Raw genomic sequence first — 26,916 nt, forward strand, 5'->3', positions numbered from 1 at the left:
GGTCTGCATTTGTGGGAAGAAGGAAGCCAGCCATGCAATACAATCTTAGGTAAAATAAAAAATGATTCTGGGGCTACCTGCTGGCTTTGATTTCCCTCATCTTTTCTTTTGCTTATATTGACTATTAAAGAGATGACTATTTTGTGAAAAGTATTTCGGAACGAGAGTGTTTTCAGAGGAATAATGGTTAAAAGGTAAAATTTACAATTTTAAGGGAATGATCAGAAGGTAAAATTTGCAATAAATTAAATGTCCATGCTCCTGAATTTTAATTTAAATAATGCAAATATGTGAAATGGTTAAGTAAATGGAAAGCCATAGCATTTATGAAAAATCCCATTTCACCTATTTGTTATAGCTTCTGATGAAAAGGTTTGCTGACATAGTGATTTTGGCCAGTTGTTTGAAGTATTTCTTTCTTTCTTTCTTTCTTTTTTTTTTGAGACAGAGTCCTGCTCTGTCACTCAGGCTGGAGTGCAGTGGCGTGGAGTGAGTGATCTCAGCTCACTGCAACCTCCACCTCCTGGGCTCAAGCAATTCTCCTGCCTGTCTGCCGGGTAGCTGGGATTACAGGCATGTGCCACCATGGCTGGCTAATTTTTTGTATTTTTAGTAGAAACGGGGTTTCACCATGTTGGCCAGGCTGATCTTGAACTCCTGACCTCAGGTGATCCACCCGCCTCGGCCTCCCAAAGTGCCAGAATTACAGGCATGAGCCACTGCACCCTGCCTGTTTGAAGTATTTCTGCCTCACCCCAGGTTCTCTGGAGAGCATTGGAGGGCCAGCCTTGAAAACCAGAGGAAGCTTTCCTACAGTGACTTGTAATTCCCAGAAGGAACTTAATGGGAGTGTGGGATCTTTTAAAAGTAAATATTTCCGTTACATGAAGATGAACTTTAAAGTGATCCCACATACTTCCTTTTAGATTTTGGCCATTTCAGTTGCCCTGCTGGGTGCTCATTGTTTCTGTGCCTGGCATATCTTTTTTACAATGTTCTGTTCACCTACATGTGCTTTTCTTGCAGTATATTAGAACTTCTTATGATACAAAATTGGATCATCTGTTACATTTAATGTTGAAAGAGTGGAAAATGGAACTGCCCAAACTGGTGATCTCAGTCCATGGGGGCATCCAGAACTTTACTATGCCCTCTAAATTTAAAGAGATTTTCAACCAAGGTTTGGTTAAAGCTGCAGAGACAACAGGAGCATGGATAATAACTGAAGGCATCAATACAGGTAAAGCTCCCTCCCTCCCTTTCTCCCACTCACCCTCCCTCCCTCTCTTCCACCCTCCCTTTCTCCCTCCCTCTCTTTCTTTCTCCCTTTCTTTCTTTCTTTCTTTCTTTTCTTTCTTTCTTTCTTTCTTTTCTTTCTTTCTTTCTTTCTTTCTTTCTTTCTTTCTTTCTTTCTTTCTTTCTTTCTTTCTTTCTTTCTTTCTTTCTTTCCTTCTTTCTTTCTTTCCTTCTTTCTTTCTTTCTTTTCTTTCTTTTTCTTTCTTTCTTTCTCTTTTTCTTTCTCTCTCTCTCTTTCTTTTTCTTTCTCTCTCTCCTTCCTTCCTTCCTTCCTTCCTTCCTTCCTTCCTTCCTTCCTTCCTTCTCTCTTTTTTCTCCTAACTGTGAATCAGGTAGTGTGCCACATAAACTCTGCTCTGTAGTGCTCCTAGGATGTGTGAGGCTGTGAGGAAGAAAGATCCTAGTGACTAGAAAATAAACCCAGAAGAATCATAGGTTTTTCCTGGAATGTGTTTTTGCCATTGTCAGAATATACTATTTTAATGTAACTTCAGATAAACCTCTGGAAAAGAAAATAGTCTTTCCTGAGCTCCCAACTACAGTAAGGCTAGAAGGGACATGAATCCATGCAAGTGCATAGTGTGTGTGGGCCTGGACTTTCGCTAAACTCTTGTAATCATTGTCAGTTTCTCAGACTTGGGAAATCAGTGATGTGGGTGAAACTTGCATTGTGTGTTTTGGGCATGAGTAAATACTTTTCTTTTTCTTTTTAACTACATGATTGCCAAAACACTCACCGTCTCAATCACTGACTCTTTTACACTCCTTGAAATCTGAAATTCAAGAACTTTATATGGTGGGCTCTGACCGTATTTCTTTGATTCAGTGTGTGTGAACTGTCTGCACGGAAGGACAATCTGGGGAGCTTTTAAAGTACTGATGTACAAGCTCTTCCCCAGATGAATTAGAGGCTTTTGTCCAGAGCTACTGAAGCATGTCAGCCAGGATTGAGAACTAGTGATTCCATAAACTCTTGTCTCTTACCAATTTGTTACTAACCTGTGGTTTTCTTTCTTTTTTTTTTTTTTGAAACGAAGTCTCGCTCTTGTCACCCAGGCTGGAGTGCAATGATGCAATCTTGGCTCACTGTAACCTCCACCTCCCTGGTTCAAGTGATTCTCCCGCCGCAACCTCCCAAAGTGCCAGGATTACAGGCGCCTGTCACCATGGCCGGCTAATTTTTGTATTTGTAGTAGAGAAGCCATATTGGCCAGGCTGGCCTCGAACTCCTAACCTCAGGCGATCTGCCCACCTTGGCCTCCCAAAGTGCTGGGGTTACAGGCGTGAGCCACCGTGTCTGGCCTAACCTGTGGTTTTCTATCTTCCCTTTACTTTTTTCTCTTTTGGTTTGGCATGCCCTGCCCAGTGTCTCCTATCAAATTTTGCCCATGTTTTAAGATCTACACAAGATGCCAACACACCCATGTAACAGCCTCCTGAATATCTCCACTAGAGCTACTCACTTTTGTCTTTTAATTTCTACAGCATTTACTGCCTGTAGCGCTTGTAGAATGTTGATATTTTGCCTTACAGGCTAGGATGAGTCAGTGTGTTAGCTCTCCTTCTGGTTGTGTACTAGAGGTCAGGGCCTGAACATCTATCTGCCTAAGTATTTAGCACCTTGTACTGAGGTAACAAAGTTTCTTTTGGCTGAAAAGGAATGAAGGAAGTGAATGACTGAAAAAACAAAGCAAAATAAAACCAAGGGATTTGGCCCATCACAAATAGGTAACGCATAGTTTATTGTACCTATTTTGTAGAGATTGTTTCGCATTCTTGGAAGAAACTGAAGTTGGCAGAATTCTAAGTCCATTGTATAGTCCTTATTTGATTTCCAGTAAAAAAGTGGGTGGGTAGGGAAGTTTCACTTTGTTCGTTAAAAAGACAGGCTTGGGCAAGGCTTTTTCTTTGAATAACTAACTGCATGTCATGCTTCATTTTACTTAATGCCTTAAAAAGATCATTGAGTTTATGGCCAGCTAACCTAAAGGAACACAAATAGAGTAGTGTGAAGATGATTGGAATACTTCATATAAACAAAAGAAATGGGAAATGAGAGATACTTGGATCTCCGTTAAACAATAGTCAGGCCAGATGCGGTGGTTCATTCCCAGCCTTTTGGGAAACTGAGAGCTAGTGAATTACCTGGGCTCGGGAGTTTGAGACCAGCCTAGGCAACATGGCAAAACCCCATCTCTAAAAAATTACAGAAATTAGCTGGATGTGGTGGTGTGCACCTGTAGACCCAGCTACTGGGGAGGCTGAGGTGGGAGGCTTACTTGAGCCTGGGAGGTCAAGGCTGCAGTGAGTTATGATCATGTCACTGCACCCAGCCTGGGTGGCAAAGCAAGACCCTGTCTTTAAAAAAAAAAAAAAAAAAAAATGCCAGGCATGGTGGCTCACACCTGTAATCCCGGCACTTTGGGAGGCTGAGGCGGGCGGATCACAAGGCCAGGAGATTGAAACCATCTTAGCTAACACAATGAAACCCCGTTTCTACTAAAAATACAAAAAATTAGCTGGGCGTGGTGGCGGCCGCCTGTAGTCCCAGCTACTCAGGGGGCTGAGGCAGGAGAATGGCGTGAACCTGGGAGGCGGAGCTTGCAGTGAGCCGAGATAGTGCCACTGCACTCCAGCCTGGGTGACAGAGCGAGACTCTGCCTCAAAAAAAAAAAAAAAAAAGAAGAAAACAACAACAACATAAAACAATCAGTCTGACCTGATTCAACCACACCTCCTCTGTGGCCTGGCTGCTTAAGGATTAGTCCCTGGACCAGCAGCATCACCATCAACTGAGAGCTTGCTGAAAGTGCCTATTTCAGGCCCCACCCCAGACCTGCAGAATCAGAACCTGCATTTTAACAACATCCCCAGATGATTCCCTTACACATTTAAATTTGAACTCTGCTTATGAGCTTCTGTCTTTTCTTGACAGGCTTCTCAACCATAGTTGAACAAAATTTGGCATGAATCTTTGATATTTACTTAAATTGAATGCCACAAGCCTTAAGAATCTACTATGTGAAAAGCATTTGGGTAGGTGTTAGGAATGAAAGAGGAGTAACATGGACCCTGGATTTAGTGATGGGTTGGGCTGTGACAGACAAAAAGCAACTAGTGAGAAATTGATGCTGACTGGGTTATAGTTGAGATTCAAAGGAGATGTTTTGAGAATGCAAGGAAGAGGGAGATGAATTCTAGTTTCAACTGAGGGCACCTTGGAAGTCTTGGGAAGGATACAACACTTGGCATTGGTCTTGTGGGAAAGGTAGGAAGTGGCATTAGTAAGAAGTGGCAGCTCAGGGTTAGGACATAGCTAGAGATGAAGGCATGTGTAGAAAGAAGTGATAAAGCTCCTGGCTGGAGTGTGTGCCATGTGGCAGGGGACAGGGACTGCAAAGGAGACTGGAGCCAGATTGGGTGCCATTCTGAAGTCTTATTCTCTGCATAGCAAGGAGCCCTGAAAGGAATTTGAACAGCAAGATGAATAGGGGGATAACATGGTCAGATTGGGTTTTATGGAGAGTCTCAACCAACGACATGTATTAGGATCACATGTAAGGTGCTTAACACAATAACAACAATGTTGGCACACCATGCCAAACCATGGAATTGGAACCTCTACTGGGGTGGATGTCTCCACGCTTGATATTGATGTGTGCCTGTGATCCAGATCCCAGATTCTAGAGATGGCTCTGGGAGAGGTTCAAAAAACTGAGTTGGAAGGGAAGATGCCAGGAAAGAGGAGGTGACTTAGCTGCTAAGCATCAGATCCATGCCACATGCAGGTTACTTTTCCTTCTGTGCTAATGACACTTATAGGGTCAGTACCACGCATAGGAAGAATAACTCTTACAATGCAGTATAGTTATTTAAAGGTCTGATCAAGCCAATCTCAAAGGCTACTTACTGTATGATTCCAACTACAGTATATGACATTCTGGAAAAGGCAAATCTATGGAGACAGTAGAAAGATTAGCAGTTGCCAGAAGCTGAGAGGAGAGAGGGATGAGTAGGCAGAGCATAGAATATTTTCAGGGCAGTGATACTAACATGGTGGATATACATCATTATATCTTTGTCAAAACTCATAGAATGTACAGCAGCAAGAGTGAACCCTAATGTAAACTGTGGACTATGGAGAACAGTCATATTCTATTTGTCATGACCTTACAATGTAGGGTCATCAATTGTAACAGATGTACTAGTCTCATGGGGGATGCTGATAGTTGGAGAGGCTGTGTTTGTGTGGGAGCAGGGTGTGGCATGGGAACTCTCTATACTTTTCATTCAATTTTGCTGTGAACCCAAAACTACTCTAAAAAATAAAGTCTATTCTTAAAAAGGGTCAGATTGCCTAAATTGGAATCCAATCTCTACAAAATTCAAGCTCTAAATAAGTTGTCCAAAGCTCTACAACCTTGGACCATTTATTTAAACTCTCATTGCCACAATTTTTGCCTATAAAGTGGATTTTAAAAGTTCCTACTTAAAATGTGAATACATACAAAGGTAGCCAACACTTACTGAAATCTTACTGTGTGTCAGTAAGTGTTGGTTACTGTACTAATTACTAGTATTAATTCCAGAAGGGAAAACATTAACATATTACTCCACAATGTATTAGCTTTGAAATATTTGTGTATATAAAACTATTAAGTTAGTTTGCCTTAATGAGCAAGGGACATATCTGCAGGATGTTTTGCTGGAACATTGGGTAAGATTAGGGATTAAAAAACACCATTCTTAATAGGAGAATATCTTTGCAATCTACCCATCTGACAAAGGGCTAATATCCAAAATCTACAAAGAACTTATACAAATTTACAAGAAAAAAATCAAACAACCCCATCAAAAAGTGGGCAAAGGATATGAACAGACACTTCTCAAAAGAAGACATTTGTGCAGCCAACAGACACATGAAAAAAAGCTCATCATCACTGGCCATCAGAGAAATACAAATCAAAACCACAATGAGATGCTATCTCACACCAGTTAGAATGGTGATTATTAAAAAGTCAGGAAACAACAGGTGCTGGAGAGGATGTGGAGAAATAGGAACGCTTTTACACTGTTGGTGGGACTGTAAACTAGTTCAACCATTGTGGAAGACAGTGTGGCAATTCCTCAAGGATCTAGAACTAGAAATACCATTTGACCCAGCCATCCCACTACTGGGTATATGCCCAAAGGATTATAAATCATGCTATTATAAAGACACATGCACAAATGTGTTTATTGTGGCACTATTCACAATAGCAAAGACTTGGAACCAACCCAAATGTCCATCAATAATAGACTGGATTAAGAAAATGTGGCACATATACACCATGGAATACTATGCAGCCATAAAAAGGGGTGAGTTCATGTCCTTTGTAGGGACATGGATGGAAGCTGGAAACCATCATTCTGAGCAAACTATCACAAGAACAGAAAACCAAACACTACATGTTCTCACTCATAGGTGGGAATTGAACAATGAGAACACATGGACACAGGGCAGGGAACATCACACACTGGGGCCTGTCAGGGGGTGGGGTACTGGGGGAGGGATAGCATTAGGAGAAATACCTAATGTAAAGGATGAGCTAAAGGGTGCAGCAAACCAACATGGCACATGTATACATATGTAACGAACCTGCTCGTTGTGCACAGGTACCCCAGAACTTAAAGTATAATAATAATAATAATAATAAACCATTCATAATGTTAGGGCTGGGCTTGCTGAGGAAGGACAGTGCACAGCATTTTGCTTAGGCAACAGTAGAGTCGGATCTGAAGTTGTAGGCGGAAATTGCCCAAAGTGCTCAGAGGAACATTGTTCAGGTAGAGAGAGGTCATGATAAGAGGAAGTGGTGTCCAGAAAGAATGGAGGAAGCCGAAGTATCAGAAACTAATTCCACCGTGCCAGCAACTCTCCCCAAGAATAGCCCTTTACATATGCTTGCCTATTTACTTGTCTCTTTCTGGCAGTCTCTTTGTTTTACACGATTTGTGACTTAAAGTTTGACTTCTAAACTGGTTGTTCATAGGAGTGTCCAAGCATGTTGGGGATGCCTTGAAATCCCATTCCTCTCATTCCTTGAGAAAAATCTGGACAGTTGGAATCCCTCCTTGGGGTATCATTGAGAACCAGAGAGACCTTATTGGAAAAGATGTAAGTAGACAATCCTTTCATAACAAAAGCAAATGAACACGTGTGCAAATTGCCAACTTAACACTGTACCTGGATGTCTAATGAATGAACATCACAGATGTAATATATTCACAACCAACTCCTGACTTTCTGCTGCTTCCCTCACCCTATCTTAGAAGATGACAGTCCCACCCTTGTAGTTGCTCAAGCCAAAAGCCGTGGACTAATCCTAGAATGATCTTTCTCTCAAACTCAAACTTGATCCATCAATTCCACTTTAAAAATATATCTAAAATCTGATTTCTTCTTCTCACTACCTTTGCTGTTACTGAGTGAATCCGAGCCACCATTATCTGTCTCCTGAATGATTGCAATAGCCATCTTTACTCTTACCTTTGTCTCCTAACAGCGTAGTCTCAACATAGTAGCCAGAATTATTCTTTTAAAATATACAAATCAGATCATGCTATTCCTCTGTGCAAAACCCTTCAAGGACTTCTGTCTCATTTAAGGTCGTAGTCAAGGTTCTTGAAGTGGTTTGCCCATAGTGAAACAAGGGACATTCTTAATTTGGCCCTCCTAGTTCTCATCTGTTATCTTGTATTACTCTGCTTCGTTCCTTCTTGTGTATTGATTCTTTGATCCTATGTATTCTTTTAAAGGGAATGGTCTTGTCTCAGTCTCTTTGTAAGACTAATATAATTTTTCAGTAAAATATCAGATATAAGAAAATGTTCTAAAGAAGAAAGATGACTACTGTTAATATTTCTGTGAGGATCATTTCAGAATTTTTTCTATGTATATGTGTATATGTACAGTAAAAAAAAAAGTGTATATTTAAAAATAGTAACAACAGAACTGACTGCTATAAATCTGCTTTTTTTTTTTTAGCTTACCTATTTGCCATAGTTATTTTTCCATGTCGGTTAATACAGACATGCTTATGGATTTTTTAACTTTTTTTTTTTTTTTCTGAGATGGAGTCTGGCTCTGTTGCCCAGGCTGGAGTGCAGCGGCGCAGTCTCGGCTCACTGCAACCTCCACCTCCTGGATTCAAGCAATTCTCTTGCCTCAGCCTCCTGAGTAGCTGGGATTACAGGCGCCCACCACCAGGCCTGGCTAATTTTTGTATTTTTAGTAGAGACGGGATTTCATCATGTTGGCCAGGCTGGTCTCGAACTCCTGACCTTGAATGATCTCCTGCCTTGGCCTCCCAAAGTGTTGGGATTACAGGTGTGAACCACCTCACCCAGCCTGTTTTACCTTTTATTTTGGAAAACTTCAAACGTATTAGGCAGTAGAGAAATTAGAAAAGTGAACTCTTTCCTATGTATGTATCTCCAGCTTCAACAGTTACCAGCTCATAGCCAGTTTTGTTTCCCCTCTTCCCTTATCCATTCAGCTGATGCCCTTGTTATTTTGAAGCAAATTTGAGACATCCAATAATTTCGTCTATAAATATTTCAGTAGTTATTTCTAAAATATATGGACAATGAAAAATATATAATCACAATGAAGTTATTATATCTAAAAAATTGGCAGGAATATCTGAGTATCTCTCACTATCCAGTCTAGTCAAAATTTTCATTGCTTCATAATGTTTTTTTCAAAAACATGATTTCTTAAGTCTTCGTTATTTAAGGATGTGATTTCATTATCCAAAAAAGTTTCATACATTGTGATGGGTTAATATGTCTCTTGACTTACTTTTTATTTTTGTCACTTTTAATCTATGGATTTTACCTCCATCTCATTTTTTTATGTGTGTATAATTTATTTATTGAGGAAACTGGGTCATTTGTTCTGAAGAGTTTCCTACAGCTTGGATTTTCCAGATTTTATCTTTTGTAGCAGGGTTTAGCATGTTTCTTTGCTTCTTTTCTGTAAATTGGTAGTTTGATCGAGAGGTATGATCAGGTTCAGGTTTTCTGTGTAAGTTTATGCCGTAGGAGGATGTATGTCTTTCCCTTGTAATATATGGTGGTCTCTCTTTTTATAACGTTAGCAGTCATTGCATAGATTCATTATTTCAACAGAGTTCCAACATGCCGACATTTAATGATAATGTCCTTCTTTGTTTATTAGCTTACCTGCTCTATGTACTTAACACTCTAATACTTAAATACTCCATATAGATAAATGTTTTCTCACCAATCACCTTGTGGTACAGTTGTATAGGAAGGGCTGAATAAATGCTTGACTCTTTTTCAAAATAATGAAAGGTGAATGATGAGTTTTCTTAACTCATAAATTTAAACGTATTTGTCATATTTCAATCCATTAATCAATACAGTTATTATTCTTAATAATGTTCAAATTGTCCCATTTTGGCCAGGGGAGTGTTTCCAAGTTGTCTCCTCAGTCCTTTCACACAATTCTATTATCTATCATGACTTCTCTGCTTTTTAGTATGGAAAAAATATTCCAGGCTCGTTTTTTGTTCCCTAGAGAAAAGGCTGCTTGCTTTTAGTGGGACATAGTATTTTCCCCCTGCCTCACCCGAGATGGAGTCTTGCTCTATTGCCCAGGCTGGAGTGCGGTGGCACGATCTCAGCTCACTGCAACCTCCACCTCCCAGGTTCAAGCAATTCTCCTGCCTCAGTCTCCCAGGTAGCTGGGATTACAGGCACTTGCCACCATGCCCAGCTAATTTTTGTAATTTTGGTAGAGATGGGGTTTCACCATGTTGGCCAGGCTGGTCTTGAATTCATGACCTCGTGATCCACTCACCTCAGCCTCCCAAAGTGTTGGGATTACAGGCGCCGGCCACTGTGACTGGCCAGTGGGACCCAGTATTAGCAGAGCATGTCTGGAGGCCAAGGAAACATTTTGATTTTTCATGTCGGCTAGTATCATACTGTACTGTATTGAATCAACGATTCCTCTATTATTGTCCATTTAGGTCATGTTCTGTTTTTCACTTTTGAGGATAATAATAATAATGTTGTGATAAGATATGGAAATCTTTGACACTAGCTTGCTTGTTTCCCTAGAAGTAATTCTCAAAGTGGAATGCTTGGACCAGTCTGTATAACCATTTAAAATGTGACACATTGCCTTCTGGAAAGGTGGTAAAACTTCACATTCTTGCCGGGCATGGTGGCTCATGCCTATAATCCCAACACTTTGGGAGGCCGAGGCTGAGGCTGGCAGATTGCTTGAGCCCAGGAGTTTGAGACTTGCCTGAGGAACGTGGTGAAACCCTGTCTCTACAAATAAAAAATGCAAAAATTAGCTGGGCGTGGTGGTATGCGCCTATAGTCTCAGCTACTGGGGGGGCTGAGGTGGAAGGATAGCTTGAACCTGGGAAGTTGAAACTGCAGTGAGCTGTGATCACACCACTGCACTCCAGCCTGGGCAACAGAGTGAGACCCTGTCTCAAACAAACAAACAACAACAATAACAGCAACAACAACAACAACAAAAATAGCCAGCATGGCAGTGTGTGCCTGCGATCTTAGCTACTCAGGAGGCTGAGGTGGGAGGATTGCTTGAGCCCGGGAGGCAGAGGTTGCAGTGAGCTCAGATTGGCACTACTGCACTCCAGCCTGGGCGACAGAATTAGAACCTGTCTAAAAACAATAACAACAACAAAACCAAAAAACAAAAACCACCAAAAAAAAAAAAAAAAAAAAAAAAACCCCAAAACAAAACAATTCATATTCTTGTCAACAGGGTATGTGAATGCCCACTGAGTTCTGAGTATTCTGTTTTCTTCCAGCGATACCATTCAGTTAAGGTATACAATAATACCTAATTTTTCTTATTTACATTTCCATGATTGCTGGTGAAGTTCAACATCTCTTCACATGGTTTTTGTACATTTTCAAGCAGGGATTTTAGACTTCTTAACCTTCAATTTTTTTTTAAGACAAAATCTGCTCTGTTACCAAGACTAGAGTACAATGGCGTGATCATAGCTCACTGCAGCCTTGAACTCTTCGGCTCAAGTGATCCTCCCTTCTCAGCCTCCAGAGTAGTTGGTACTACATGCATGCACCACCACACCCAACTAATTCTTAAAAAAATTTTTTTTTAGAGATGGGGCCTTGCTATGTTGCTCAGACTGGTCTTGAACCCTTGGCCTCAAGTGGTCCTCATGCCTTGGCCTCCCAAAGTGTTGGGATTACAGGCATGAGCCTCTCTCTGTGCCTAGCCTTGAAAGATCCTATAATTCAGCCTAGTAACAATTTTGTTTGTCAAGTATGCTGCATTTCTCATAGTTTTTATTTTATATTATTTTTAATCTTTTAAAAATAAATACAAAATATGTATTAAATCTCTCAATCATTTTCCTTTTGGTTTCTTGCCTCAGTGTCATGCTTCGAAATTATAAAGGTAACATTTAAAGTCTAATGTTTATAAAGTTCATAGTGCTTTTTGCATCCATTATTTCTTTGAAGCCTCACAACAACCCTCTGAATAAAAATTATCATTATTATCATCCTTACTTATAGCTGAGGAAAATAAGCCTGAGAAAGAAGGCAAGAATTACTCAGAGTTAAGGTTAGTAAGTAGAAGAGCCTTGACTTAAACTTGGGCTTTCTTACTCTAAATACTGTGCTCTTGCCTGTAACAGCAAATACTAAGTGGAGCAGCTTAAGAAAGTGTCCATTAATGTAATAAAGATTTTGATGTTTTATAATGTATGAAATGCTGTTTGGCTGGTTGGCTGTTCTACTGTTTTATTTATTTATTTTTTTTGAGATGGAGTCTCACTATGTCGCCCAGGCTGGAGTGCAGTGGCGAGATCTCAGCTCACTGCAAGCTCTGCTTTCCAGGTTCAAGTGATTCTTGTGCTTCAGCCTCCCAAGTAGCTGGGACTACAGGCACATGCCACCATGCCTGGCTAATTTTGGTATTTTTAGTAGAGACAGGGTTTTACCATGTTGTCCAGGCTGGTCTTGAACTCCTAACCTCAATTGATCCGCCAGCCTTGGCCTTCCAAAGTGCTGGTATTACAGGCATGAACCACCGCACCTGGCCAGCTGTTAGTCTTTATTTTGTTTGGAATACTAGAGAAAAGTCAGTGTCAAAATATTTTTCTGGAATAAATCTATTAAAAGACAGTAGTTTTGAATAATAGTGTGGTCTATGTACTGGTGCCAGTTCTTGAACTGTTTTTTAATGGGTTGAAACAAGGTAAGCACAGAAATGAAAAAGAAGACCAAGAGTGAAACCCTGTCTCTACTAAAAGTACAAAAATTAGCCAGGCATGGAGGTGTGCATATGCTACTTGGGAGGCTATGACAGGAGAATCGCTTGAACCCAGGAGGCAGAGGTTGCAGTGAGCCGAGATCACGCCACTGCAATCCAGCCTGGGTGACAGAGCAAGACTCTGCCTCAAAAAAATATAAATAAATAAAAAAGAAAAGAATATTTAGAACCACTGTCAGCAATGTGACCATGCTGTGGTCATTCAAGCACCTGGAAAGCAGGCTAATCTTGCTGAACAGGGTATGTTTCAATATTGTTGAACTTGTGTTGTGACTCTCATGTACCACAAGCTGTCTATTAGTTATTCATAGTAGGATCACCTATTGGTCCACTAAAACATGGGAAATTTTAAAAAATTGATACCACAGATAGTTTGAGAAGCACTGCTCTAAATTGCAAGTAATACTTTTTTTTTTTCTCTTTGAGTTGGAGCCTCGCTCTGTTGCTCAGGCTGGAGTGCAATGGCGCGATCTTGGCTCACGGCAACTTCCGCCTCCTGGGGTTCAAGCAATTCTCCTGCTTCAGCCCCCCAAGTAGCTGGGACTACAGGCACCCGCCACCATGCCCGGCCAATTTTTTGTATATTTAGTAGAGACGGGGTTTCACCGTGTTAGCCAGGATGGTCTTGATCTCCTGACCTTGTGATCTTCCCACCTTGGCCTCCCAAAGTGCCGGGATTACAGGCGTGAGCCACCATGCCTGGCCACAAGTAATGCTTTTTGAACTAGATAGGAACTCTGTTAGCACATAAAGATAGGCCTTTGGAGCAGGTGAGCCTGGGGAGGGATCTAGAGCTCTGACCCTCCCTTGTCCTTGCTGTCTCTCAGGTGGTGTGCCTGCACCAGACTCTGGGTAACCCCCTCAGCAAGCTCACAACACTCAACAGCATGCACTCGCACTTCATCCTGTCTGATGATGGGACTGTGGGCAAGTATGGAAATGAAATGAAGCTCAGAAGGAACCTGGAGAAGTACCTCTCTCTGCAGAAAATACACTGCCGTGAGTATCACAGGGGCTCAGTCAACTGGTCTGGTTACAAGTCTGCTGAGGTCTTTCATGGTCTTCCATGACCATCAAAGCTCACACCCCTAGTCCCCTCCAGCTAGTCTCCTTAATGCTTTTTAGCCACCCCCCTTCCCCCATGGGTATCTCCCCTCCTCTCCCTCCATCTCTCCATGATCCCCCCAAAAATGTGTTCCTCTCTCTCAGCTGTCACCCACAAGTCTGCACTGTCTGATTGCTGCATTCTTCCGGCTATGGGTTCACTGTGGTCAAGGTGCTCACTTATCACCTGCACAGAGTAGAGAGGCCCAAGTTGGCCCCTGTCTTAGAGCGGCCAGAGGGATTAAGTAAACATAGTGAACCCACAGCCAGAAGAAGGCAGAACATAAGACAGTGCAGACTTGTAGGTGACAGTTGAGAGACAGGAAGAAGTGTTTGGGGGATGTTGGAGGGATGAAGACTTCAGTGGATTCTTGAAGAGTCATTTGGGTTGGACAGATGGAGGGAGAGAGGAGGGGAGATACCCATGTGGGAAGGGGGGTGGCTGAAGAGCATGAAAGAGACTAGCTTGAGGGGGCTAGGGGTGTGAGCTTTGATGGTCAGGGAAGATGACGTTTCATGTGTGGGTGGGGTGGCCTAGTCAGGGAAAAGGTTAAGACCTGACAAGATTTTTAGAAATAGGGACCTTGGGGCTGGGTGTGGTGGCTCAAGCCTGTAATCCCAGCGCTTTGGGAGGCTGAGGCGGGCGGATCACCTGAGGTCAGGAGTGGAGACCAGCCTTGCTAACATGGTGAAACCCCGTCTCTGCTAAAAATACAAAAATTAGCCAGGTGTGGTGGTGCGTGCCTGCAATCCCAGCTACTCAGGAGGCTGAGGCAGGAGAATCGCTTGAACCTGGGAGGCAGAGGTTACAGTGAGCTGAGATCACACCACTGCACTCCAACCTGGGTGACAGAGACTCTGTCTCAAGAAAAAAAAAAAAGAAATAGGACCTTGAAAAGTGTCACGTTTGTGTCATGCTCACAGTGGTGCTTCAAGACGGATATTTTGGTAGTTTTATCTCGAAGAGGGAGAGGAGAAGGGAGTGCCAGAATCAGCATGCACCAGTGGGCAGGGAAGTGTAAATTCTTTATGGAGAGCAGGAGGGCTGAGTGCTGCCTGGAAAATTGGAGACTTTTGGTTCAAGGCACCAGAAAGTGAACCCCTGCCTCTTGTGCTGAATTAAATTTTCCACAAAATGCTTCTTTGGGACAAAGGACCAGGGAGCGGGAATGCCTTTAGGAGGCTCAAGTCCTCTTCAGCCTTTGAGCATTGGCTGAAAAAATGAAAGACTGGAAGTCCATTTCGTTTTTGGCCTTGATCCCTGGAGGCAGTGGAATGTAGTGAAATCAGACAGATTGAAGCTCTGTCATTTTGTGCCTGTGACCTTGGCCAATGGCATTAACATCTGTCAAACTATTTTGTTATTATAAAATGGAAAGAATTATCTACTTCTAATGTTTGTTGTGACAATTGAGAAGATGTGTATTAGGGATGTCTAGAATTGTGTTGGGTGCATGGTGTGTCTTTAATAAATGTCTATTTCTTTCCTTCCTTTCTCCCTCCTTTGGTACAGTGATCATCTCCTGGTTGTGGGGTAGAAGGAGAGGAGGGATTCCAAAGTGCTGGAATTACAGGTGTGAGCCACCGTGCCCAGCCTGTGGTTGATTTATTTTATTGCTTTACAGCCAGTCTTCTTGGCATCCCTGGCAAACCCTTGTTTTTGACAGAGAATACTTTAAAAAGAAAAAAAAAAGACTCACATTATAAAGTTGCTGTAGGAATCCCTGGCTTTCAGCCATTTGAAATGTGGCCAATGTCAGCTTCTGTTTTGTAAGACTTTAAGGATGTAATTTCAAGATAGGAAACCTAGGCTCTGATGCCTCTGTATCTTTTCATAATCCAAGTCTCAAGGGAGAAGAGTGCCCTTTCCTGGAATGTCTGTTCTAGGAACTTTTAATTTGGAGTCTAATGTTGTGTTCCCGCCTCACCTTACAGTAGAGGCAGCTGTTTAGCGAGATTTCTCAGCAAGAATTTTACATTTTTGTCTTTTTAAACCAATTTTTACTAGTGTATCAGTAAGTTTTTTTTTTTTTTCAGAAAAAGCCATAAATATATTTGATTTTGTAGGAATAAGTTATTACTTCAAGAAAAGTGGGCCAGGCATGGTGGCTCACGCCTGTAATGCCAGCACTTTGGGAGGCCGAGGCGGATGGATCACCTGAGGTCAGGAGTTCAAGACCAGCCTGGCCAACATGGTGACACCCTGTCTCTACTACAAATACACAAAAGTAGCTGGGCGTAGTGGCACGTGTCTGTAATCCCAGATACTCAGGAGGCTGAGGCAGGAGAATCACTAGAACCCAGGAGGCAGAGGTTGCAGTGAGCTAAGATGGTGCCACTGCACTGCAGCCTGGGCAACAGAGTGAGACTCCATAAAAAATTTTAAAAAAGTGTACCTAACAGAAATTGAATTCTCTTCCTCTTCCACAAAAATGCCCATATTGATTTCTTTTTCTTTTTCGAATGGTAAAAGTATTATATACTTCCACATTCAGGTAACGTAAAGAAAGCATGTAACAGAAGAAAGGGACGGTTTTCCATAATCTCACCATCAAAACTCACCATTCTTAACCTTTTCATATGTATATTTTCACAAATTTTCTACACACACATTCAGACACACACACACAAGCAGTATCTTTTAAGCAAAAACTGGGATGATTTCATAATGCTTCTTTTGTAGTTTTTCCTACTAAGCATGGTCATATTTCCATGTCAATGAGTATAATTTAGTACATTTTAATGACTGAATGACATTTTATTACACAAGATGCAAAAAATTCCCTTACAAGTGTTTTTATTCCAAAATCAATACAATATTAATCGAAATTTTCTTCTATTACTTTTGTGCCCTATACTATTTTTGCCACTTCATTTGGCTTTTGTAAGACTATCTATTTAGAGAAACCCTATGTCTATTAGTTGGTACATCATAGATATGCTTTTTAGTGATATGGAGAAAATAATGAGGTGGAGGTGTATGGAAAAAGAGTAGAATGTCAAAGCTACTAAATCGATGGAATGAAGTTTTTGGATGGTTGCTAACTGACCCATCCCTAACATTTGAGAGCCTGACACAGGATACATATAGAAGGCCACATACTATATGTCTAGAGATTTAAATGCCTTAAATCTAGCTAACTGTATAAAATATGTCCTAGCTTTTTATCTTGACACATATAGCTGGAAGACCAGACTTGAGTTTGGAAACCTTGGATTTTTGGAAGTACTGAGCAGCATGGTGTTTTTTGGGCATCCTAGTAAGCTGGGGAGGGAGCATAGGTTTCCCTTGACCCTTGACCCTGTAGATGCCTCACCATGAGGGCAGGGGTGTGGCCAGAGGAAGGCCAGTGTGGGCCCCCGAAAACATGGGACCCAGAGTAAAGCCCTCTTTGGCTCAGGGGTGAGTAGGGCATTGCTTGCCAAATTTTCTTCTTTTGAAAAATAAAATAAAATATAGTTATTTAAATGTAGTATATCAATATATGTGTGGTGTGGAAACATAAAGCAAATAAGAAATCTATAGAATAAATAGTCAAGGTCCCTTTTCAACATTTTCCTAAACCTTCCCCTCTCTTTTCCATTGTTCATAGTGTGATGTGTATCCTTCCAGAATTTTCTGGTCATTTATATAACATGCTATACATACAGGTATGTGCACATATACATACAAAATATGTGTCTATGTATATTGTTTTAAAAATATACATAGGATAATACTGTGCATATTATTCTGTAAGCTTTTTTGCTTACATCTTTTTTAAAAGAATGACTCTGCAGTTATTCCGTTTTGTTCTTTCTCTCACTTGAATAAAGTAATATATATGTATGTATATATATATAGAGAGAGAGAGTGCCTTGGGTCACGTAGTCTGCAAAAAGAAAAGGTAATATATAGTCATGATAAAAAATTCAAACAATAAAAAATGAAATAAATGGAAATGCAAAAGTCTTTGAGGGTTGTCATCCTACCTTGTTCATAGAAATAACCACCATTAAAAGTTTATAGAGTCTGGGAGTGGTGGCTCACACCTGTAATTCCAAGACTTTGAAAGTCTGAGGCAGGAAGATCACTTGAGACCAGGAGCTTGAGATCAGCCTGAGCAACATAGGGAGACCCCATTTCTAGAAATAACTAAAAAAAAAAAAAAAAAAAAAAAAAAAAGCTAGGTGTGGTGGTACACACCTGTGGTCCCATCTACTCAGACAGGAGGATTGCCTGAGCCCAGAAAGTCGAGGCTGCAGTGAGTTGTGATCACACCACTGCATTCCAGCCTAGGTGACAGAGTGAGACCTAGTCTTATATAAAATAAATAAATAAGTAATAATTAAAATGTTTATTGAACTGGTTAAGGTTGCTCATTTTTGGAGATGAGTGATGAACACATTGGGATCTATTATATTGTTCTGTTTACTTTTAGATACTTTCAGAGTTTCCCATAATGGAAAGTTACAATTTCTTAAGGAATGCCTATTTTTAAAAAAATTATTGAAAGCCTTTTTACCTGGTAAAAGCTTGAAGATGCTTTCACCATATTTATGCCACATTTTATTTGAAGTCCAAGTTGCCGGCTTGGTCTTGATCTAAGCAAACCAGGGTTAAATGAGAGAGGCGCCAGTGCGAGGAATGGACATAGGTGGTAATTGAGAGACTTATGTCTGGAAGTCAAAATGGTCGACTGGCTGAGATAGGGATTCTCTAACAGTGTGGTATTGTTTGTGGTCTGGAATAGGCTCAAGACAAGGCGTGCCCGTGGTGGGGCTGGTGGTGGAAGGCGGTCCCAACGTCATCCTGTCAGTGTGGGAGACTGTCAAGGACAAGGACCCGGTGGTGGTGTGTGAGGGCACAGGCAGGGCAGCTGACCTCCTGGCCTTCACACACAAACACCTGGCAGATGAAGGGTGAGTTGTTGGTTCTTCCTTTTTGAAACTATAGGGGCTATTTATTCCTCCATTTTAGTTATTTTGGCTATGCATTTATGTGGGCCAGATATTCTTGGATTATAGAAGTTGAGACTGGATTTTATTTCTCAGTGGCTTGTTTGTTGTTCAACATCAAAATGCCCTTCAGCGATGATAGTTGTTATTTGCTTAGCTGAAGAATGGCCTGCCTTTAAAGGGAAGCTTGAGTCTTGCTTGAACTTTGGGAAAAGGTGTTTGCAGGGGGAGTGAGGGAGGTGTGGCTCTAGCAATTGGCCATTACAGCCGTAAGGACCTTTCTGTAAGGGAGGTGGCCAGTGTTGGGCCCAGAGCACCTTCAAATTCATTTGCCCTTGATGGAAATAGCAAAAATTGGGGAGGTCTATATCCTGACATTTTCATAGCATATGTCGTGCTTATTTCAGGCTTTAATTCTTTCACCTTTTCAAATAAGAAGATAATTTTTTCTCTTGCCCTCCCTCTATCCAGTGTGATTCTTTCAATTTCAAAAGCATTTATACTGTATAAATATATATACTGTATAAATGATATTTATACTGTATAAATAAGTACAGTGCCTAAGAACTAAAATGTTGACCCCCTTAATTTATTTAGTAAACAGTTATCTGCTGCTTATGCTGTAACAGCTCTCCGGAGTGCCTTTGCTTATGATTGCTCTCCCTGTTCATCCCTCCTGCCTCCACTTCCGCCTCTACCATCTCCCTCTGCTTTCACTCCTCTCCCTTTTCTAAAATCACCCTGGATGTGTGGTTATTAAACCTTTTAGGGTTTCAGATCCTTTAGAGAATATAATACCTATAATTTCTGGAGATTCCCAGGCCGCTGGAAATCTGCCAGCTTCAGAACTCCACTTCAGGGTATATTCTTTTCAGGATGTGGCAGATCAACCCATTATCACTTTCTTTCTTTATTTTATAAATGTGAAAATAGAGGCAGGGTCTTGCTATGTTGCCCAGGCTGGCCTCGTACTCCTGTCCTCAGGTGATCCTCCACTTGGGCCTCCCAAAGTGCTGGGATTACAGGTGTGAGCCACCATGCCCAGCTCCATTCTCACTTTCAAATTCAGCCTTCTTCTTGAGCTCCTGCTTCCGTTTGCTCCCCCTCATTTGCTCTCCTGGCAGAACTGTCCATAGACACCTTTTCAGTCTGGGGAGCTGATGGGGTGTTTTCTTGTACTGATGTTGCCGGCTCATTCCCCTCTCTGGGTTGTGTCAAGACCATTTATTTCTCTTCCAGGATGCTGCGACCTCAGGTGAAAGAGGAGATCATCTGCACGATTCAGAACACTTTCAACTTTAGTCTTAAACAGTCCAAGCACCTTTTCCAAATTCTAATGGAGTGTATGGTTCACAGGGATTGTGTGAGTATGACGAGTTGATGATTCAACTGACTTAAGAACTGCTAATTTATAAATATTTTGATATTTATTTTCACAATTAAAAAAACATGATGGACACAGGAAGGGGAACAACACACAGGGGCCTGTCAGGGAAGGAGCAGGGAGGGAGAGAATCAGGATAAATAGCTAATGCATGCAGGTCTTAATACCTAGGTGATGGGTTGATCTGTGCAGCAAACCACCATGGCACACATTTACCTGTGTAACAAACTTGCACATCCCGCACATGTATCCCAGAACTTAAAGTAAAAATTTTAAAAATTAAAATAATTAAAAATAAAAAATATGGATTTTTTTCATTTTGATTTTGGGTATATCTAACTCTACAGAATTTGATTCTTAGTTGAGTAAACTTGGCTTCTTACTCTCATTGCTGTGTGTACTCCCCATGCTTCAAATTCTAGACTCTACTACAGAAAAATCACTAAGTATAACAGTGTTCCAGAAAAGTTATCAGATTTAGTGAAAATTACACAGATGTATTTTCACAGGGTAAAGGAACAGCTCCGTGTCTTCAATGAACACAGCTTCATGGTGCTGAGTTACATGACTGCCTTACAGCATCCTGAGCAAATCCTGCAGGAAATCATTGGGAATGTATAGGACAATGGGAATAGTGAGAATAAACTCTGGGCTAAAGAATGGAGCCCACAAACTATGGGCTATTGCCATAATGTAGACTCAGGAAAAGTTTTTAGTGTTTTAGTGTTTTAGGGTACTGTGATAAAAAGATTAATTTATTCGATTAATTAATTTATTTGGTAAAGACAGGATCTTGCTCTTTTGCCCAGGCTGGAGTGCAGTGGTGCAGTCATAGCTCACTGCAGCCTTGAATTCCTAGACTCAAGTGATTCTCTTGCCTTGGCATCCCAAAATGCTGGGATTATAGGGATAAGCCACCACGCCCAGCCTATGAACAAAATGACTTGAATGATATGAATTATCAATTCTTTATTTATTTATTTATTTTTTTATTTTTGAGACAGGGCCTCACTCTCACCCAGGCTGCAGTGCAGTGGCGAGATTTTGGCTTGCTGCAACCTCCACCTCCCAGGCTCAAGTGATTCTCATGCCTCAGCCTCCTGAGTAGCTGGATCTACAGGTGCATGCCACCATGCCTGGCTAATTTTTGTATGTTTTGGTAGAGATGGGGTTTCACTGTGTTGGCCAAGCTGGTCTTGAATTCCTGGCCTCAAGCGATCCGCCTGTCTCGGCCTCCCAAAGTGCTGGGATTACAGGCTTAAGCCACTGTGCACAGCCTGGATTATCAATTCATATCAATGACTCAGATGAAATGAAGCTGACAATTACAGTAAATATGCAGATATGTCATGATTCAAGGTGATCTTTCTAGAATCTGAAGGCTGGAGCAAATTGTATAAGAATTTTGGTAATATTTAAGTACCTGGCCTCAGGAAAACCAACTGAAATGTTGTGGCTAGAGGAAGCATGACAAAATCTATGTGGAAAACTGTTTGGGGTTTTAGTTGGCCCGATAACAACATTAATAGCAACCATGTTTATAATTAGCAGCGTACCTCTAAATATATTCTTTTCATTTGAAATAGCCCTGTAAGCAACTTCAATATGGCAGTGGTTGTTTATTTCCATTTTGGAAATGATGAAGCAGAAGACTAGAGAATTTAAGGAATTTGCAGTAATGCAGCTAAGAAATGACAGATCTGCCTGGGCGTGGTGGCTCATGCCTGTAATCCCAGCACTTTGGGAGGCCGAGGCGGGTGGATCACCTGAGATCAGAAGTTCGAGACCAGCCTGGCCAACATGGTGAAACCCTGTCTCTACCAAAAATGCAAAAATTAACTGGGCATGGTGGCGGGTGCCTATAATCCCAGCTACTTGGGAGGCTTAGGCAGGAGAATCGCTTGAACCCAGGAGGCGGAGGTTGCAGTGAGCCCAGATCGCACCATTGCACTCCAGCCTGGGCAACAAGAGTGAAAGAAAAAAAAAAAAAAGATAGATCTGAAACTTGAGTTTCAGAAGAGTTGAAATCTTCTTAATCTACTACACTTTCTATTTGCCACAATAATCAGTAAGTTAAGAAAAGGACATGTTAAAGAGATTGCCCTTGTGTTTGCCTCTTCCTGCCATCAAGCAGAATAATTAATAAGCAATGTAATGACCAATGAGGGCAAGAGAAGGCAGCAAAGGGCTTGCAGATGATAGGAATTGGGTTGTACAATTGAGGGTTGATTTTACTCATGCACATAGAGGGCGTGCCAGGTGAAAGGAAACAATGTGTGAAGTTATAGATGCATAGTTTTCTATCTTTATGATACCTTAGAGATTATTCAGCAGGTTCCTCTCATTTTATGGATGAGGAGCCTGAGATTCAGTAGCCTCACGATATTTACCTAGGACTAGCTTGTTAGTGGCATACTTGGAACCAGATCTTGCCAGTCTTGGCTTTTTCATTAAAACAGCTACTTCTACTGTATGAAATGTACTTTAATTTAAAAAGACTGAGATATAGTCATTAATATCGGGTGACTCCCCCCCACTTTTTTTTGAAGCAACAAAAGCAGAGATTTATTGAAAGTGAAAGCACGCTCCACAGGGTGGGAATGGGTGAGCAGGCGCCTTAAGCGCCCGCAGGTGACCCTTTGGAACCTAAGTAACGAAATTACTTGTTTTTAAAAGAGTCAAAGACGGTCTGTGTTGCCCAGGGTACTTGCTCATTGGGTCCACTGTAATTACCTTAATTATTTTATGAGAGACCCTTGAGGATTCATTTCTCGTAAAAAAAACAAGTCTGGCTGGGCGTGGTGACTCGCCTGTAATCCCAGCACTTTGGGAGGCTGAGACCGGAGGATCGCCTGAGCCCAGGAATTCAAGACCAGCCTGGGCAATATAGTGAGACCTTGTCTCTACAAAAAATTAAGAAAAGAGAAGAAAAAAGCAAAAGTCTTAGTTTCCAAGACTAGGTGAATGGAGGATTTCATTTGTTATCTCTTTGAAAGGAGACATGATTTTATTTACATTGGAAATTAATATTGAGGTTCTTTTTGTTGTAGCATGTACATAGTAAATCAATGTAATAACATTCCTTCATAAATGTTTCCTCTGTACATGTGGAATTTTTAGTATTTTTCCCCCAAGTGCCCATAATTCTTTGTTACTCTGTTTAAAAGTTTTCTCTCCTATAAGTAAAAAAAGGTTTTAAAGAAGAATGTTATCCTCAATTCACTAGCTCCAGTCTGAATTCTGCCGGTACTCTTTGAAAGCATTTATTTGGTAGTTCCCCAAATGTATGGCTCTGTTTTTCACTGTTGTAGATTACCATATTTGACGCTGACTCTGAAGAGCAGCAAGACCTTGACTTAGCAATCCTAACAGCTTTGCTGAAGGGTGAGTATCTGGATGGGGTTGCAATTGTTCCTCACTTACGCTTCTCATGTTCCACAGTACTCTGTGCTTCTTGCGTAGATATCTTCAGAAGAATATATGATTGTTCCTTTCTTTTACCCTAGGCACAAATTTATCAGCGTCAGAGCAATTAAATCTGGCAATGGCTTGGGACAGGGTGGACATTGCCAAGAAACATATCCTAATTTATGAACAACACTGGAAGGTATCGTGAAAATAAAGTTATTTGGAAAAAATATTTTGTGTGATGGTCTGTTAGGAAGAGGCAAAAGAGAAAATGAGAGGAGATATTGATTGGTTTGGTAGAAGTGTGGGGTAGCATCTCTGTAGCTGGGATAGCTAAGACACTTCTCCCATCAACTTTGCCTTCCTGAAAACCTTCTTCTTCTTTTTTTTTTTTCCTGGCTCTGCAATCTAACTGAAGCTGAAAAGGGAAGTTGAGGGAAAGACAGAATGGAAGGTTTTAATTTTATTTTATTTATGTTATTTTACTTTTAGACACAAGGGCTCACTCTGTTGCCCAGAATGTCATGCAATGGTATGATCATAGCTCACTGTAACCGGGACCACAGGCGCATGCCACCATGCCCAATTAATTTCTTTGTAAAATGTATTTTATTTTATTGAGACAATGATTTGCTATATTGCCCAGGCTGGTCTTGAACTCCTGGCCTCAAATGATCTTGCTACCTTGGTCTCCCAAAGTGCCAGGATTACAGGCATGAGCCACTGTGCCTGGCGTACGATTTTTAATTGATTTTTGGGTAGATTTCTATCTTGTTATTTAAAACTCAAAGTTTACTTGCTGCTTTAAAATGTAAGTGCTCACATTAGAAATTAGTGAAAACATAAAAAAGAAGAAAGATTACCCATAATGCTAATGATAATCACTATTAATATTTCATTTAAAAAAATGATAGTTGTGGCTGTAATACAGGTATATTATTTTTGGACCAAGCTAATTAATACATGCACATTGTTTAAAATATCAAATGATATTAAAAGGCAGTTTTAAAAGTTGGTAGTTCTCTGCCCTGTTAATCACAAGAGCTAGTACCTAGGACGGTTTTGATTTTTCTAATGCTTATAAATCTCCATATTTCTAAATAATGTCATATTGCTGTATTTTGGTTCATCAGTTTTAGAAATTTTTCAACACTTCTGTCTTGTGGGCCTCACGGCTGCAATGTGGACCGGTTGCCTCTCCTCCCGGTGCGCAGCTGTCATCCCGGGATGCACCCTCATCATCTTGAGGATTCCCTTGCCTCTTTCCCATATTAGATGGCATGTCTTCTATGACCCTTGTCTTCCTCTTTGTTTACTCATTTATTTTGATGGCATACATGTTTCAGTGAGTTCCTGAGAAAGGGAGTATGAGAGATACATATTTTGAGGACTTACATGTTTGGCTGTATTTTAATTCATGACTTAAACTATTTTTTACTATAGAAATTTGAATGCCTAGCTTGCAGCACCCAGAATTTCTATTGAGAAGTAAACACTTTTTTTTTTTTTTCCCCAGATTCTTTGTCACCATTTTTTTTTTCCTCTCTGGAAGTTAAAAAAAAAAAAAAAAAAAGTCTTTCTTTTCCAGTGTTATGATGTGCGTTGTTGTGAGTCTGTGTATCCATTTTGTTGGGCACATGATTTCCACCTGCCAATCATATGTTTTCATTGCATTCCATTCTATTCTGTCCCGTAACACACACCCCCGTTGTTCTCTTTTGTAATTCCTATTATTTGAATATTGGACCTTATGGACTGCTTCTCTAATATTCTTATCTTTTTCCTCCCATGTTTCCTATCTTTCCTTTGGTAACTTTGCTCGACTTAATTTTTTTATTTTAATTTTATTTATTTATTTATTTATTTATTTATTTATTTATTTATTTTTGAGATAGCGTCTTACTCTGTTACCTAGACTGGAGTGCAGTGGCATGATCTCAGTTCACTGCAACCTCCACCTCCCACACACAAGCAATCCTCCCACCTCAGTCTCCTGAGTAGCTGGGACCACAGGTGTGTGCCACTACGCCAGGCTAATTTGTGTATTTTTAGTAGAGATGGGGGTTTGCCATGTTGGCTAGGTTGGTCTTGAACTCCTGGGCTCAAGCAGTCCACCTGCCTCAGCTTCCCAAAGTTCTGGGATTACAGGTCTGAGCCTCAATTTTAATTTTTAAGCCTTCTATGAAGCTTCCCTTTTTCTGGTAGCATACTATGAATCTATTAATTTCTTCTTTTTTAGTTTTTAGTTTTTGTGGGTTCATAGTAGGTGTATATATTTATGGGGTATCTGGGATATTTTGATACGGGCATACAATGTATAATAATCACATCAAGATAAATGAGGTATCCATCCCCTCGAGCATTTATCCTTTGTGTTACAAACAATCCAATTGTAATCCTTAATTATTTTAAAATGTACAATTAAATTATTATTGACTATAGTCATTCTGTTGTGCTATCAAATACTAGATCTTATTCATTCTTTCTAACTATTTTTTGGTACCCATTAATTATCCCCCTTATCCGCCTCAGTATTCTTCCTAGCTTCTGGTAACCATCCTTCTGCTCTCCATCTCCATGGATTCAATTGTTTTAATTTTCAGCTCCCACAAATGAGTGAGCACATGTAAATTTGTCTTTCTGTGCCTGGCAGTCTATTAATTTGTGAGAGCAAATTTGCTTCCTGTTTGCACCCTCCCCTGTGTTTTTCATTAGCATCCAGAATCCAATATTTTCTTTTCCAGATGGAGTCTTGCTCTGTGGCCCAGGCTGGAGTGCAGTGGTGCAATCTTGACTTATTGCAACATCCACCTCCCAGATTCAAGCAATTCTCCTGCCTCAGCTTCCCAAGTAGCTGGGATTACAGGTTCCTGCCACTACACCTGGCTACTTTTTGTATTTTTAGTAGAGATGGGGTTTCACCATGTTGGCCAGGCTGTTTTCAAACTCTTGACCTCAGGTGATCTGCCCTCCTCAGCCTCCCAAAGTGCTGGGATTACAGGCGTGAGCCCCTGTGCCCAGCCCAGAATACAGTATCTTCTTTTACCTTTTTGAGGATATTAATGGGAGCTCTTTTGAAGTTTTCTTCTTCTTGCATTGTCTGCTTCCTGCTAGTTGATGTTTTTTGATCTGTTTGTTTTGGTCTTTTTGTTTAAGTGTAGTGGATAAAAAGCTCTTTGGAAATTCCGAGACTGCAGTTGGAGCTTGCTTATAGGTTTGAGTTTCACAGTAGGGTGTTCTGACTGCCCTTAGTTCAGGGGCCCCCAGATACCAACATATTCATGTCTTTTCTCTTGTATTGGTGACATTACCAGCAAAGAATCCTCTAATTCCCTGACTGGAAGGTGTAAGCCTTGTTGCTAGTGTTATGGGGATCAAAGGGGAAAGATGACTGGAGAGACCCCAACATTAGGGATTCAGCATGTATGTATGT

The 26,916-nt window shown here is 40.9% G+C and overlaps 1 protein-coding gene across 2 annotated transcripts in view; it reads left to right on the forward strand.

Annotated features, from left to right (window-relative positions):
• TRPM6 (transient receptor potential cation channel subfamily M member 6) overlaps positions 1 to 26,916 on the forward strand; it is a 160,435-nt gene that overhangs the window by 46,200 nt on the left and 87,319 nt on the right. For both annotated transcript variants that reach the window (XM_007969515.3, XM_073021522.1), the window contains 7 exons: positions 1,027 to 1,240; positions 7,329 to 7,453; positions 13,477 to 13,648; positions 18,487 to 18,655; positions 19,931 to 20,054; positions 23,387 to 23,459; positions 23,582 to 23,682. In XM_007969515.3, the coding sequence (XP_007967706.3) occupies positions 1,027 to 1,240; positions 7,329 to 7,453; positions 13,477 to 13,648; positions 18,487 to 18,655; positions 19,931 to 20,054; positions 23,387 to 23,459; positions 23,582 to 23,682 (978 nt within the window). The remainder of the gene's footprint in view (positions 1 to 1,026; positions 1,241 to 7,328; positions 7,454 to 13,476; positions 13,649 to 18,486; positions 18,656 to 19,930; positions 20,055 to 23,386; positions 23,460 to 23,581; positions 23,683 to 26,916) is intronic.

Source organism: Chlorocebus sabaeus, chromosome 12, assembly GCF_047675955.1.
Source record: "Chlorocebus sabaeus isolate Y175 chromosome 12, mChlSab1.0.hap1, whole genome shotgun sequence".
Lineage (NCBI taxonomy): Eukaryota > Metazoa > Chordata > Mammalia > Primates > Cercopithecidae > Chlorocebus > Chlorocebus sabaeus.